This window comes from Triturus cristatus, chromosome 3_1 (genome assembly GCF_964204655.1).
Source record: "Triturus cristatus chromosome 3_1, aTriCri1.1, whole genome shotgun sequence".
Taxonomy (NCBI): Eukaryota; Metazoa; Chordata; class Amphibia; order Caudata; family Salamandridae; genus Triturus; species Triturus cristatus.
This window is the reverse complement of record NC_140583.1, coordinates 806,047,091-806,063,524: the sequence shown is the minus strand read 5'-3', so window position 1 is coordinate 806,063,524 and position 16,434 is coordinate 806,047,091. Positions and strand designations below refer to the sequence as shown.

At 45.4% G+C, this 16,434-nt stretch overlaps 1 protein-coding gene across 10 annotated transcripts in view; it reads right to left on the bottom strand.

Moving 5' to 3' along the window:
• IFT54 (intraflagellar transport 54) overlaps positions 1–16,190 on the bottom strand; it is a 543,753-nt gene extending 527,563 nt beyond the window's left edge. For 9 of the 10 annotated variants that reach the window (XM_085645127.1, XM_085645123.1, XM_085645125.1 and 6 more), the window contains exon 1: positions 15,952–16,144. In XM_085645127.1, the coding sequence (XP_085501253.1) occupies positions 15,952–16,074 (123 nt within the window). In that variant the 5' untranslated portion in view covers positions 16,075–16,144. Of the gene's footprint in view, positions 1–15,951 lie in introns of all 10 variants that reach the window. The other variant, XM_085645129.1, reaches the window with a different exon arrangement.
• Positions 16,191–16,434: the final 244 nt, after the last annotated feature.

The following is a 16,434-nucleotide window of genomic DNA, read 5'->3' as shown; positions in this document are numbered from 1 at the left end:
TAGGGCTGCCTCTCTCACACAAACTCTTTTCTTTATTTACAACAGACTTCTCTTCTCACCCCAGGTGTTGAATAAGAGATTTTCTTCTATCCCGGATCTCTGTTGGTCCTGTTCGACACCTAAGGCCACTCTTTTTCACATGCTTTTTTCTTGCACTCTTACGCACAACTTTTGGAAACAAGTTTGGGCCCAAATCAACGCCATATTTCACACTGCTTCCCCCTTCTCCTATGTCAATATTTTTTTAGGGAGCCTCTCTCCTTGCTGGGATGACATTGATCTCAATACGCAGATTGTGGATTTGTTATTAGCTGTTGCATTCCAGCAAATCACTGTTAATTGGAAAAACTTGACTAACATTTCTTTCAAAGCATGGTGGTACAATGTTTGCCACAATCACAGGCTAGATACTGTTTTCGTGTACCCCCTTAGTTTAGCTGCTAAACGACATGATCTATGGCTTCCTGTAACCCTGTACCTAGATATCTGTGCTAAACGTTCCTCTCATGTGTCTCCTATTCAGCAAGAGGTCTCTAAGCCTCCTTGATTGACCTTGTTGTTCATTTGCATTTCTCTTTTTATATAATCTATTTTATTGCTCATTATTGCCAGCACTGTTTTTTGTTATATAGCCTCCAATCTTTGTTATCCTCTGATTAATTGTATATTTTCATCACCATGTTTTACTTTTCTTTTTTTTCTCTCATACTGAAGTTATGTTTTTATTCTTTCTTGTGTACTGGCACCTTTACTTATCCAATAAAAACCTTTTGAACTTAAAAAAGAAGAAGGATAACCACGAATACGAAGTAAGCAAATTAGACTGACAAGACAGCCAACAAGCGTTAAACAAAGGGCATGCCCAAAGTCCATTGTTAGTATTGGTATTATCCACATTATGCCTAAGATCACTGACAGCTTAAAGCAGTCTGAATAGGGGCTAAAAAATAAGATGATCCTGTACCAGAGAATGTCAAATGCAAAGGCCCTAACGGGGGCCAGAACAAGTAAGCAAACACTTGCTGTGCATTACTGCCACTAGACAGCTCCTACCTTTCCAAAGAGCATGCTGCATCCAAGAAGGCCTATATGTGTGCACGTAGGCTTTTTCTTAGCAACAAAAGAAATTAACCCTACAGCCAAGCAATCACAACTCCTTTCCACAGTGATTGAGAAGATACAGCAAATCTTTCAGGCAACATCCCACAGAGGTAAGAACACATCAATGTGGACGTTGACAATTCAATGTTAACTGTGAATGGTTTGTGCTATAGAAAGCAGGGCAATCTGCCTCTTTCAAAAGCGCAGATATTTGGCAGGCATATTCATGCACGTGGATGCAAACGAGACATGAGAGCTCAAATATTTCAAGATTGAAGATATACTCAGCTTTAAAAGCAAGTGTTCTTTCTGAAGGAGTTTGATATCCTTAGCCAGCATGAAAGAAATGGTAATGTTGCTACATGAAGTACTGTTCCCCCATCAAAACCCAAATATGCATTCAGTGTGACAAAGTGAAACGCTATGGCAAGTTGAACTCAAGCCCAAACTTGTTAAAGAACCAAAATGAGATTCAGATGAAACCTAAAGAAGCACCAAAGGTAACAATTATAATGAAAGAACCAGTTCTTTTGATTATCTGAAAAGATGTCATTTATCTCAAAGAAAAAGCGATTAAAAAAAGTTTAAGTCAAGTCACCGAAGGTGCAAGATTCAAACAAACGACCTGAAGGACTGTGCGCCACTGTAAATCAGACGGAAGAACACAAAAAAAGAGAGGAATGATGGAGTGCTTGAACTAACCTCAGCCACTGGTGCTGCATCCCAAACCATTGTTTTTTTGCCCACTGTGCCACATCAGTTTAAACCCCGCCATATGCAAATCAACATTCGTCCTGTTTCAATAGAACAGGCCAGCAAACTGCCAAGCCATCTTTATATCGAACCAGAACACAAACAACCCAAGACAGGTTTCCGCCTATTTCGGTATTTTCAGTTGGGTGCAGTTTGATTTCAGAGGGACAGCAAGAACGGAACCTACGTCTGGTCATGCCTGTTACACATTGGGTTTCACAATAAAGAAATGTTTTTAAAGTGATGGATAGGATGTTGGAATTAGTCTTAGACATTGATAATTATTCTAGCTGCATTCCTATCTATCTGTTTTGCTGCCCACCTTGCCACCTCACATTAGATCAAACATCTGAAGTGGCACAGTAGGTGAAATAAAATGATGAGTTGGAATTCTATCCGGAGTGATTTCCAAGGGGTTGTGACTATTGGCAAGAATTTCTCCCGTCGCCTTCAGTGTGTCTGATGGGATGCCCTGAGTGGCCAAGGGTCTGCCCAGACATGGGTCCCGTTCTCATTTTGGCACTGAAATCAAGCTGCACCTGACTGAAGAGGCCCAAATAGGTCGAAATCTGTCTTGGGTTGTTGTGTTCCTTTTGGATCAGGACCAAGGCTGATTTGCATAAAAACTCTGTCTAATCTGAAGTCCATAGAATAGATACATTTGTTTCTTCATTCCCTCCACAAAACCCCATCAGCAGGAGAGTTATCAAGACAAAACACTATGACTAAAGATAAGAATCACTGGAATTATGCAATTATGCAGGAAAGGCATTTTCTACATAAAAGCCCTGTGCTCCTTTTTTTAAGGTTGTTGTATTGCAATGTGCAGTGCTGCCTAGCCAGACACTTAAATAACACATAGAATGTATAGTATTAATCTGAATGGAAAGAGGTGCTCTCATGTGACCATCTTAGGGACACAGATGTAATACTAACCTCAAGAGCAATTAAAAAAAATATCTTGGAGACACAGAATACGAGAGTCAAGAAGGATATATGTAGGCTTGTTTTCTGCTGAGTGTAACATGTTTTACATAAACTTTTTTATGCTGGCAGTTAGAAGGTACAGTGTTAATGAAATGGGTTCAATACCAGACAAAAGCATAATTTGTTCAATGAAATGTTCAAAAGGAATTGCTGAATGGGTATAGTTTTCTTTTTTTAGGAAACCTTTGCATTTTCTATAGAGCTGGGATCTATTCAGTTTAAATGTATTTAAAAACGTAGGCAATAACGCCACATAATGTGCCACATAGTTTACCTTTTCTTGCAGCAAAACGTGATCCTATTCTCTGGGCAGTCTTGATTATTGGTTGGCTCTATCGCAGTCCTGACTACACAATCACCTAGTGAATAGTGTAGCCTCAGGATCTGCAGTTCAGCCTCCATTGCACCAGGTCACACTGCACACAGGAGCCATGGAAACAGCAGCAGCTTTGAAGAAATCCTCCTACACAGAATGAACACAGTGTGTGTTGCCCTCGGCTGAATCCCCCACAGCTCACACCAGTGACAAGAAGCACAAACCCAGCACAAGGACTGGACACAGGGAACACTCTGCATTAGAACAAGCAGGTTGAAAACAATTTCCAAGAGTCTAAAATGTAAACAAAAAATGCAGCAAAACGGAGCATGGAGGAGGAAAAGTGTGGGTATTTCAATGGAGAAGCAGCACTCTAGGAAGAGAGCAAGAAAACATGTGCACTCCCATGGAGATCTTAAGTAAAAATAAAAGGTGTTACATGAATGTGGGAATTACATAAGTCACCTAATCAAAATAGCTGGTATAGAAGCTGTGGTCTGACAAACACAAGAAGAGGAAACCATTGAAAGTCATTGAATAAGAAGCAAGCAAATGAGAGTGACAAGAGTGCTAACCAATGGTATGCAATGGGCTGGCACTAAGGCCGCTGTAAGTTTTTGGCTTGGTCCACAAGAGGTCTTTCGACAACACCAGCTCCAATAACTCTTCTTTGCGGACCACTCCATACTCATCTGCGCTATTCCAACCAAAAAACTTGTACAATATCTTGTGATATGAGCGACCCCAGGGGCATATGTATCATTAGATGAGCAGGTGGGGTGGCACCTGGACATACAGATCTAAGGGGTGGGGAATGCAGTCAAATTAAGGCTATTTTTTTTACCCAGCTGGAGGACATGTGTGTCTTATTTCCTAGTTGCGTTACAGCACAAAGCACACTTAGAATACCGATGTGTAAGGAACTAATTTTTCCCCATATATGAAATGGCTCCTAATCTTTGCAACCACACCAGGTTACCAAGGACATCCTCCTCCCAAACATACACTGTAGATCCTGATCACATTCAATACATATCCTTCCCTCATCCCTCTACTACATAATTCCACTCCTGAACTTGTGTGGAAATCCTGCATTGTTTTTGCCATTTGTGAAGTAAAATGTGTCATTAATAAGGCATAGCAGCACTTCTTCAGTAGTGAGTGCCACCCCCCACGCCTAGAACCTCAGGATCATCGTCAACAGCAAACTCGACATGACCGCCCAAGTTTTCTTGATGCTAAGAATAACTGCCATACCCTGCTGGAGAAGAAAAGAGTGGAGCTTACTAAATCGACTGGGGCCCTGGCCTGCTTTGCTCAAATGCTGGATGCTTGGCCCCCACAGGTTTTGCTTGAAATGTATGTGGCTAAGTGCATTTTGCAAGTCCGGTCATGATAGTGAGGTTTGGTGTTACGTGAAGACTGACAATCCAAACAGTAGGAAATAAATCTTTCTGACGATTGGTACAGGTACTACAATCTACACTGGCCTGGTCTGTACACGCTGAGCTTGGAGTTTGATTTCTTGCTGATCTAGCGGCCCTCAGCCCACTACTTTGTTGGGTAAAAGTCCGGGCCAAACAGGATCTCAAGCTAATTAGACTGATCCTCTCCGATTGCTTGGGACTGGATGGTGGACCTAGAATTCCATGGATTGCCTATATTAAGATGGCACTTATGACCCTTAGGAGAGAAGATGCCTATCTGGCCCCTTATTCGCTGAGATCAAGTGATTTACAGGAAATAAAGACACTGTTCTTTGATTGGGCAATGTCAAATAGAGAAGGGGTAGGAATGTTGAAAACTTTAATGAGGGGGTCACACGCTTTTAAAGTCTGTTCCAGGAATGGGGCAGTATTTGGTGCAGGTTACCAGAAGGCATGACCGATTTCTCCTGGTCGGGTTTCGTTTCAATCAAATTCACCATTTAGTGGCCTCTCCCACTGGCTGGGTGCACTCTGGTAGTAGGTTGCCCTGCGGCTGCAACAAGTCTCTGCAGACAACTTGCACTTTGTAATTTTTTCGAATTACTAAATATGGCCCAGACAGAGGTTCCTGCTACCACAGCTGAGGTCCCTGAACTTGAACCAAGTATGCCCTGCTCTTGTGTACTTACAATTGCTTCCCAACTAATGTTTTACTTGCCGTATCGAGAATTCTACGGCCAGTCTTGGCATCTAGATGCTCAAGGCCTATTTGACGGCTGTTAGAAATGTGATTTCTGGTTGGCTACGGCTTGCGCCAAAGACAGGCAAAAACCACCACTCTAGTCAGGGCAAGGAAGTTACACGCCAAAGATAACCCCTGCTCACCCCCTTGGTAGCTTGGCACGAGCAGTCAGGCTTATCCCGGAGGCAATGTGTAAAGCGTTTGCGCAAGCACACAGCAACAACCCCCCAGGCACACCACAAAAGGAACTCCACAGAAGGTTATATATAAAAATAGCCTTTGTATTATAATAAACACATTAGATCATAATCACATAATATACACTGTGCCAACTGGCACTGGGCAGCATCTACAGGGGAATATATATACCTGACAGGGCCAATTGGGCCACTGTCAGAACAATCACAAATCACCAATTGTAAATGTAGCACAAATAATAAATGAAGAGCACAACCAGTAACTACTGGTAAAAGTTAGGAACACACTATGCAATAATAATCACATTAGGCATAAAACATATTAGGCCTAAAAACCCTTAGCATAACCATATTACGCACAAACCTCATAACCATAATTAGAGGCATAGATCAGGGCATAAAGGCATTGCGCAGTAGACATCACATTTAGGCATAAAACTACACTATGCGCCAGCCTCATAAACATAAATCACATGAGGTAATAAGCGTCACCAGCATCAACACATTGGGCCATAGTCAGTATAAACGCAGTGTGCCCCAATCGGGGGCACAACACACTGGACCTGGACCCAGGCCAACTGGCCTCTCTCCGGGGCTCAAAAGGCCCTATGTCCCGCAAAAGTCAGGGTTGGCTGAAGGTGTAGTGAAGCAAAGTGCGCAGATGCCCAAGCCTAAACGGGGCAGCTGCCCACTAATTGCTGGGCAGCTGTGAAAACTAGGGTGGGTATGGGCACTCACTGTGCCACGGTCCTCAGAAGGAAATGCCCCGAAGTTGCAGCTGCCCGCTCTCTCACTCGTGCACCACGAGCTGGGATCAGGACTGGCACTAACTGTGCCTCCTCAGCTCCCTTCGCCGGAGCTCCAATGCAGGGCTTAGGTTCAGCCCCCAAAAGAAATCAACGTGGGCACCACTGTGCCACAGAAGCCCCTAGAACAAAAATGAGCACAGACTCTACTGAACCCCCACCGGGGCTCCTAAATGACAAGTACCCCCCTCGTTGCAGCTGCCCTCTCTCTCGTGGGTCAGCTGAGGATGTCAAAGAAAACAAGCACTGGCACCACGGGCCTCAGGGAGCACTCCCAAGTACCAGGAATCAGCCTCACTCACCGACTTTTGTGCAGGACTCCGGCGTTCCTTCTTGCTTCCCCGGGGTATCTCTGGGACCTTCCTTCCCCTCTGCCAGGTGGGGGAAGACTGAAGACGTCGTCCCTGAAGCCCGGGAGGCCTCGTCACATCTCCCCGCGGGGCTACTCTGGCTCCTCCGTGGCCTCCAACACGGGGAGAATCCTCCTCTGGGGACCCTCCCTTTCTTCCGGCACCACTTTCCTGGGCACCGGGGACTTGCTCCGACGTCAGGACTCCTCTGGGGCAGAACGGCCGGCACAGGAGAGCTGCCGCTCCTCGGGGCTCTCTCTCTCTCTCATCTACCAGACCTCCTTCAGTTTACCGGAGCGCGGGGTGGGCTCCCGTCGGCTTCCGGCTATCACAGGAGCGCGGGGTAGGCTCCCGTCCGCTTCCTGGTTCGTGGAGCGCCCCACCCACACCTCCCAACCAGTCAATACAGTACACAATCTTCAAATTCATTACAATGAGTTAATAGACAACTCCTCAAGTTTTACGTAATCTCATTGCTGCCTTCAAAAAGTTTAAAACACAAAATAATGTAAAATGATCAGTAGACATTTTTAAAAACAGTAATACCACCCTTACATGTTTAAACTTAAGTTTCTTGAGCAGATCTTTCAGATACTTTCTCCTTGGCCCAGCATAAAAAGAGCATAAAAATATAAAGTGAAGGGTATCCTGTGGAGATCTATGGTCACAGCCGCAGGGCCCTTTATCACTAAGTTTATCAGTAAAACCCTCTGGCACTGCTAGTAAAAAGTGGATAAAACCAAATCTGAAACGAGTCATTAAAAATCTTTCATGTGGGTTAACTACAATAAGAAAGATAGGGTTCTATACCAGTGGTTGTTTTGACCAAGGCATGTTCTCTCACAGTCCGCTTTGAGAGTTCTGCCTTTTCACGAGTGGTAACCAGAAAGTTAGAATGCAAGATCTTTATACTCCCCTTGTCGCTGGGCCTAATTATCTCGGGTGCACTATACAGTTCCTCACATCCCAACTTCATAAAGGTGGTTTTGACGTATCGCAGCCACAGGATTCTGCTGCTATGATCCAAGTTCAAGCAGTCCATTAAAACGGATTTTGTTAGTCCAGAGTCTTCGTTGAGCCAAATTTTAAGCCAACAACAAGAGGTCTGACGGCCACCAAGTCAGAGATATAACTGACCCCCAACTCCTCGTGTATGCTAAAAGTAGGTGAGCTAGGCGGAACTCTCAGCAAGCTTTTCAAATATTTATTTTCCACAGTTTGAAGTTTAGACGTTGCTGTGAAGCCCCAAACTTTGCTACCATATAGAACCGCTGAACAACAAATGGAATTATACAATTTTAAAATAAGACCGGGCGTCCAGTACCCCAGCTTTGTGGCATATCCCTTGATGGACCCTGTAATCCTGGACATGTTAAGACATTTTTCGTCTATTAAATTTTTTAAATTCAACTTTACATCGAAGGTTATGCCTAAGTAAGTAAACATGGGTACGTTTCCTAGTACATGTGTACCAATTGTAAAATTCTGTTGTCTTCGTGGTTTCTCCCCTACCGTCATCACATATGATTTAGTGAGATTAGTAGACATGTCCAGATTTGTCATAAAATTTGTAAAACCATCTATTAAAATTTGTAGTGCAGAGGGAGTGCGGGCCAGGAGAACAGCATCATCTGCATATAACAGGACTGGAACTTTACGTGAGCCTATCCTAGGGACATCTGTCGCAATACTGCTAAGAGTGGAGTCCAACCCATTTATATATAACACAAATAAAAAAGGTGCAAGAATACAACCCTGGCGCACCCCACTCGAGCATTCACAACTTTTGGTTAGATGCCCGGCGGGCAAGTACCTAACTACGGCTGAGGTATCGGAATGAAGAGTATGCAGTATGCCTATGAGTAGGGGGTCAATCCCCATATCGCCAAGCAGTGCCCACAATTTGCTGCGGTTCACACGATCGAACGCAGCTGAGAGGTCCATAATGGCCAGAAATAATGATCCCTTTTTGGCTATTGTGTATTTGGCACTAATTAAATATAGGTTGAGACATTGATCCACTGTAGACTTTCCCTTCCGAAACCCATACTGGGTATCGGTAATCACCCCCTTAAGTTCTGCCCAGTCCTCCAGTCTGTTTAAAATCATCCCATCCAAAACCTTCATGGTAGCGTCTATTAACGAAATAGGACGATAACAGTGGGGACTGTCCCTATCCCCCTTTTTATATATCGGGACAATTATTGCAGAAGACCATGAGGCTGGCATTTCACTTGCAATAGCAGCATTTAAAACTCTGGTCAGAAGCGGGATCCACACTTCAAGATTGCTATGATAAAGATCTGGCGGGATACCGTCGGGACCCGGGCCTTGTTACGGCCTAGGGAGGCAATACCTACACCGACTTCCTCCATAGAGAAAAATAGTGACTGTGTGGAATTCGTAGAGACTACTGGGGCCAAGAAGGCCACTTGATCTGTGGGGTGGTTATAAAGCCCTTTAAAGTACACCTGACAATCATCCGGTAAAATTACTGTTGAAATGTCTGGCTTATTTGGATCTGCAAAGCAGGGGCTATTTATCACCTGCCAGAAGCGTGTAGTATCGTGTAATTCTGCAGCCTCTGTTAAGTCTTCCCTGGTCGCGCGCTGAATTTGACTCTTGCGCTCCTTTAACACCCTATTATACTGTGTCCGACATTCAGCCACTTTTGCCTTTACACAAGGGAATTCTTTCATAACCATTTTAAGGTTCCTTAGAGCAAGTGAGCATGAGGCATCAAACCATCTATTTTGCGGCGGGTAGTAAGGAGGGTGCTAATCAAATTTGCAAGAGCCCCAAAGAAAGTCATTATTTCCAGCCCCCCCACAGTGGGATCTAAGCAATTCATAATGTGCTCCTGTCCATCTTTAAAAAGAGAAGAAGTAAATAATTCCGTATCTACTTGTGCCCATCTTACTCGCCGCCCTTGACCCGTGGTTGAAAGGGAGGAGGCCTTAAGGCGGCTAGTCAAAGATGTGGCACGGCCGATAGTGGGGAGCAAAAAGACAAGAGGGTTGTTATCACTGAATGGGCTAGAAATAATGAGAAAGTTTAGGATTCTACTTGCCAACAAAGGGGTGGAAAAAACAAAATCAATGAAAGAATTACAATCCCTCCCTTTAAAAGTTGGGGGGATTAAACTATCTCCAGTGACGGAGAGCGTTTCCATTATGTTTACTAAGCCCAAAGAACTTGTAACAGTAGTAAGTTCTAGACCTGCCTGCGAGTGTTCCATATGTATGCCCTTACGCACCAGACATGTCGACCAGTCTCCACTGGTGATCATCAAATTTGGGCACAAATGACAATTAAAGTCTCCCAACAGGATTAGTTCGGTTCAACCTGCATTCGTGTCCAGTATTGAGCTCAGCCTCGTGTTAAGCTCAGAGAACGAATTGCCTCCTTCACAATTAGATTGTGCGTTATAAAAATGTAGGATAATCAGACACATGGTGCGAGTGGTCATTATGATGACCTGCGTCACTGCTGAGTCCCACAACAAATCCCTCCATGTGCCTGACATCCCCAATCTTACAAAAACAATCAGACCTCCCTTGGCCCTCCCAGACGGTGATTTGGCTGCTGGTGTATGGTATGATTTATAACCTTCCAAAAAAAATGTCAGGCCCAATTTCCCAGGTCTCTTGAAGACAAATTATATCATATTTCCTAATCATTCTCAGCCAGTGTGGGTCATGAATTTTGCTGGTTAGTCCCGCAATATTCCAGGATATAAAATTAATACCCCTGTGTTCATATGTGTTCTCGCCTTCTCTAAGTACCCAATGTTCAGTGGGGCTTGGTGTAACTATATCCATGTTATAAACAGAAAGTTTCGACCTGGGATCTTGGGATCGAACTCCAATACCAGCATTTGTTCCTACTTCACTGACTGAACAATTGACCCCTGTCCGGCTTGATGAATCAGCCGAGGGTAAAAACTGGTGTAGGACCCAAGGACTCAGTCAATCTACAACCTCTAATGACTCCAAGCACTCCAACGTGACAAAACGATTACCATAATAAACCTGACCATTCAGCCAACCACCACCCGTTCTCGGGGGGCCCAAGATGGAGTTAGGGCGGCCCGTCGATCTAAAGAAGTAAGCAAGAGGTAAAGGTCTTATTTGGGTATCAAAAGTTAGGTAGTCATTGCACTGTTGTATAATGCTCTGAACCATGCCTGGATGCCTTAGGGTGACGATAACACAGTCCCCCGGAAGGCTTTTAGTACTCTTCCCGATCCACGCTACCCTCCTGGCCATTAGTATCGAAGCGTGGTCTCTGAGGTTAAAACCGGCATATCTACATAACCAATGGAGAACCTTGTTCATTAGCTGATAAGTGTGTTCCCCTTCTGCCCCCGGGACCCCTGCCAAGACAATGGTATATAGGCTACATGCAGGGGGAGATCAATTATAGCAGTAGCAGCATGCTCATGGTTTTTGCCCCCCACTTCCTTCCCCTACTTATTAGAGCATTGAATGCTGACCCCTTGGGCAGTGTAGCTATTTTGACAGGCAGAATCCACCAATGGTCTCCCATGGCCTGTCAGGCAAACTACAGGTGGAAGCCTAGGGGGAAAAACGGTGTTTGGGTCTGTGCTGATCCGAGGCACAGTGAGAGGGTGAGTGGGGATTGACGTACTAACCCCCGGAGTGGTCTGGCTATTTAACTCGAGGTTATTGGGGATAGAAGCCTGATTAGTGATAGCACTATTAAGGACACTTGCAGGCGTAACGCCCCCCCCCACATCTACCCTCACCAAGGGAGTGTCCATCCTAGCCACACCGGATGTAGGCGGTTGACCAGTAGCCATAGCCTCCGGGTGGGAAAACTTGACACTAGTGGACCTCTTTTCTTTGACCCCGTTTAATCTATGTTCTATAGTTACAAGCTTCTCCTCAATTTTCTGCAACCTACTGGTCAGAGGCTCCAGCAGCACAGACATAAGTGCCTCGAGTCTTAACCATTGCTCGTCGTTGCTTCCCATAGATAAGGGGTCCTGAGATGTATGTGTGGATGGAGTCGATGCTTGGTTTAGAAAGTCCCCGTCAGTTATATGAGTTTCTGCAACAGGCACTCGGAAAAGAGATGTATTCTTTAAGGGTTGTTTTAATCCCTTAGGTGGAACCTTGCGTATCCGCTTAACTACCGGGGCACGTAAAATTGTGCCACCCCTTTGTTTAACGGGGGACGTCTTATGTTTATAATTCCTAGCCCTCGTAACTCTAAGGGACACATCAACTTTTTGTACCAGCGCTGGTTCCTGAGACTTTTGGGGGGAAAAGGAAAGCACTGGGGATGAGTCCAAGGGTAGAGATTGTTCATCCACTTGTGCAGCCAAAGGAACAGTCCTCGAGTTCACTTGTTCATCTACAGGGGAGGTCTGCGCTAAGCATGAGAGAAAGATAGAGACTATAGGCCCATTATTGACGAGTTGCAAGTCATTGGTAGCACTATCCATAGCGGTGAAGTGACCGGAGGCTTCATGAGAGACCAAAACCGTTTGGACAGCTTGCCTTGGGGAACTCACCCTGCTAATATGTCCCAAAGAAGACCTCCTTTGCAAAGAGACAGGGTCCAAGGAAATTCTCTTTTCTGTCATCAGAATTTCACGATTAAGAACTGATTCTGCACGGGTCAGAAAAGCATCTAATGTTCCCGCTACGCCACCCGTAACACCAACAATTTTCTCCTTGCATCTTACTCGCTTTGCCATTGCAACAAATATATTACAAACACCTACAGTCACCTACTTGTGTGGCAGACCTTAGGGACTTGGCCCAGCCCAGCCTCTTCCGGGCTACGACGGGCGTGGACGGGCCCGCCCTTGGCCCGGGCCAAGGGCGGGCCCTGGCTTCGCCCGCGCGCCTCCCGCGCTGCGGAAGCCCGCCCGCCCTCTTATACACCTCCTGGCGCTTACTGAGTGCCTCAGTGGCGTGCGCCCCGCAGGGAATGCCGGGGAATGTGGTTCCTCCAAGGACTCTCAACAGTGGCAGCTTCTGTTGCACAGGTAGGTCTACAACTATGGAAGTGCGAATATCCTCAACGGGCTCCCGCGTCGCGGAAGCCCGACCGCCCTCTTATACACCTCTTGGCGCTTACTGAGTGCCTCAAGGGCGTGCGCCCCGCAGGGAATGCCGGGGAATGTGGTTCCTCCAAGTAGACTCAACAGTGGCAGCTTCTGTTGCACAGGTAGGTCTCCAACTATGGAAGTGCGAATATCCTGCAACTGGCTTGGGGGAGCTTTGGAACACTTTGTTGTGCTCGGCTCCTCTCTCCATTGTCAGGTGGGGGGTAGGTGCTCAGACGCACCACACGAGGCGGAGCCAGCATTGTGGAGGGAAGGCACAGTCCTATTCAGGTCTCACTCCTCTCTCCCATCTGCATGCAGAGCTCTCTATTCACCACTGGGCTGACTCACCCTGGCTCCTGGAATTCCCCACACCATCCAGCACCTGTCAATCACAAGCCAGACATGCACTCCACATCAGGCAGGCAGGTACACAGCACACAGAAATGCCAACTTCTAGAAGTGGCACTTCTCCTATAGTCATAATAAATCTGCGCACATCATTGCGCAGCATTTAGTCTTACGAGTTCGCACATACTAAACTTGACCCTGCACTCCTCTCACATCAGGAATTACCATGGACACACATATTCCCCATGCATTCCTAAGGGAGGGCAGGCCAGTCTCACTAAATGTAACACAGAGTGCACGCACTTTACACTGGGACACAGTGCTAAAGTGCCTAGAGGCCTAAAACCACTAACACTACATAGGGACAATAGCTAGGATAAATGCAAAAAGTTTAGGGGTGAACCTGCCAAAAGGGCCAAGTCCAACAACGGCCTTGTGTATGAAGCTGATATTGTGTTTGTTTTTTAATCCTGTTTTTGAGTATTATTTTATGCTGTTTTTATGTAATTGTGTCTTATTCATATGTTGCTATTGTAATGTATGCTGTGGTTTTATGGTTGCTTCGTTCGACCGAATAAAGATTTGATGATGATGACCACCTAAGTCAATACCATCACGCTTCCATACCCTGCAGATGCAGAGGAAGATTTTCAAATGGCTCTCAATCATCACCCATAAAACTGTCACACACGCCCAGGTCACAAGATAGCTGGGAGGTGTAGGAACACCCTCTATGCATGGATAAACAAAAAACTCTCAAGAAGGCTGCAGACCATTCAAACCTCGCCAGCTAGAATCACTCTCAACCTCCCACGCTACACTCACATAACACCGGTGACCCTGAAGGATCTCCCCTGGCTCCCTGTTCACAAACAGGCACAATTCAAACTCCTCACCCATACTTTCAAGGCACTAGTCAAGTTTAGTTTATTTTGATATGGAACTCCTACAGAGGTCCACAGAAATACACACTACAGATTAAACAAGAAATACTTTACATACAATACATAATTCTTCCTTTGTACATGGCTGCCTCCTAAAAAAGACTTATCAAACATACTGTGCGGTGTGCAAGGAAGATAAATAAATAAGTCAAAACATTCCTATGGAACAAGTGGAGGAATATTAAAACATTTATACGATCATATATCCAGCCATCACAGTATTACAACATACTAAATATAGTTAAAAATTACCTAATAAATAGCCCAAAAAGTTTTCAAAAATTGATGTATCCTATAACACACCATTTCATTTGGTGTGGACAAAACAAATAAACAGGCCTCATGGGCATAAAGAATATTAAATTTGATAAATAATGGTCTTAAAAACATGTGCCTGGTCCTTTGTAACTCAGCGCACACAAATAGCACATGGTTAAAATACTGAATTTGTAAATGACACATTTCACAAATTCTCTCCTCTTTCGGTATTTTATCCCAAATGCTGGTAACTTCTCTTAGGGGGCAGCAGGTGGATTCTCAATAAGAGTATCAACCTTCTAATCCCATGAGGTAGGTTCCAAGTTAAATAGGGCTGTGGTTTGTTCCCCAGTGCACTCCCACAGACCACCTCATTATGAGACTTGGACTGACTTAAAGCGATATCTCTGACCAGACTGATGGAGGTTACAGACTTATTTATAAACAACTTCAATACAGACTTTGGCATTGGGGAGTCAGTGTTCCAGCTAAGCCCAAACGAATTGTTTGCTTGTGCAAAAGACCTAAAATATGTTGATTTTTCTTTCAGCTTATTAAAGATTTCCATTCTCAAGGCAGCCCTAAGAGTACCCTCGTCCCCCCAGAAGAGGGAATTACCCCACCTCAGAACCGCTGCCAGGGATAAGGTATGTGAGGATAATCAGCCAAGTTCGAGACGTAAAACATGAGGGGCAGCAAGAGAGTTTAAATTACAAATTTGTCGCAGGATTCGATCTTCTGCCTTATCAAAGGAAAGCCAATGGTTCATATCCAGCACCTCAGCAGGGTATGTCAAAGGGAGGATTTTAACCTTGAAAACTGACAAAACATGGCCAAAATGGTGTTCCCCACAAGTCTTATAAAATCTGTTTCAAGGCACTACATAGAACTAGCACAGCACACCTCAACATTCGCATCTGCTTTCACAAACCTTCCAGATACCTCCACTCATCCAGACTCCTGCTTACACACATCCCACTTCGAGCCTTCTCCTACATCACTCCAAAAGCATGGAACGATCTGCCAATACACATAAAAGCGTTCTCCTCACTTCTAGATCTGGCATTTCGAATACTCCCACTAGGCCCTAGATGTGCCTAGACTCACACCTACTCAGCGCCAGGATACTCTCTTAGAGCGCTCTACAAATCTGCATAACACTCACTTACCCGTCTTGATTCTGAATAGGTATATCCACTAAAAAACAGTGATATTAGCCCGGAGTTTATAATCTGCCCAGAGGTGACAGATGTAGGCCCAGCAACTGTACTATGGAGCTAAGATTTGTGGAAGTGATGATCCGATTCCTCGTTTAATCGCAACAAATGTAATATCCATCTCTCCTCCCGAAGGCTGAAGATATGCTAGCGCGATTCCAATTTTCTAGCTACTCGTCTTATCAATAACACCGGGATGCATATTTCTGTTTCCATCACACCTTTAGTCCTCCCTATACTTACTACCTTGTGTCTCATGTACCTGAGCGCTCCGTCGCTGAGCTAGACTCTTATGATTCTATGCAGTTAGACATGCCCAGAATCCGCCACCCCTACGCCCTTGAGTATTGGAACCATGGAGGTATGGGAAGTTTTGACCCTCTCCCCTCTGGTGACGTCACGGACACGTCGGAAGTAACTTACCTCCGAGATGACGTCATGGAGGTACCGGAAGGGGGGCTTGCTCAGGAGGCGCTCGGTGAGCGGCGGTTTGCGTATCACCCTGCCCAGGCTCTCCTGGGTGCGCTGAAGCACCGTGGGGTTCATTGCTTCAGACAGGAGAGCCCGGCTCCTGACCCACACTACACCGCGCTAGCAGCTCTGCGCAGTCGCACACCGCTCGTTACCAACCACCGCTGGTGCCCTTAGCAACAAGAGACAACAGGCAAGCCCCGCCTACCACCGGACCTGACCCCGCCCAAGTGTTAGTGAAGCCACGCCCTAAAAAGCTAGGCAAGCTGTCGCGAAACAGTGTGGAAATACGGACTACTTTCGAACAGTAAACCCATACTTTGAACCTTCGTCTAAATTCTATTCGAAGCAGAACCCGCCTTACCCATTAAGAAAATGAAAGGACTCCCAGCCTTGAATCCGACCTCGCCACTTTGCACTTCGTAAATCAGTCAG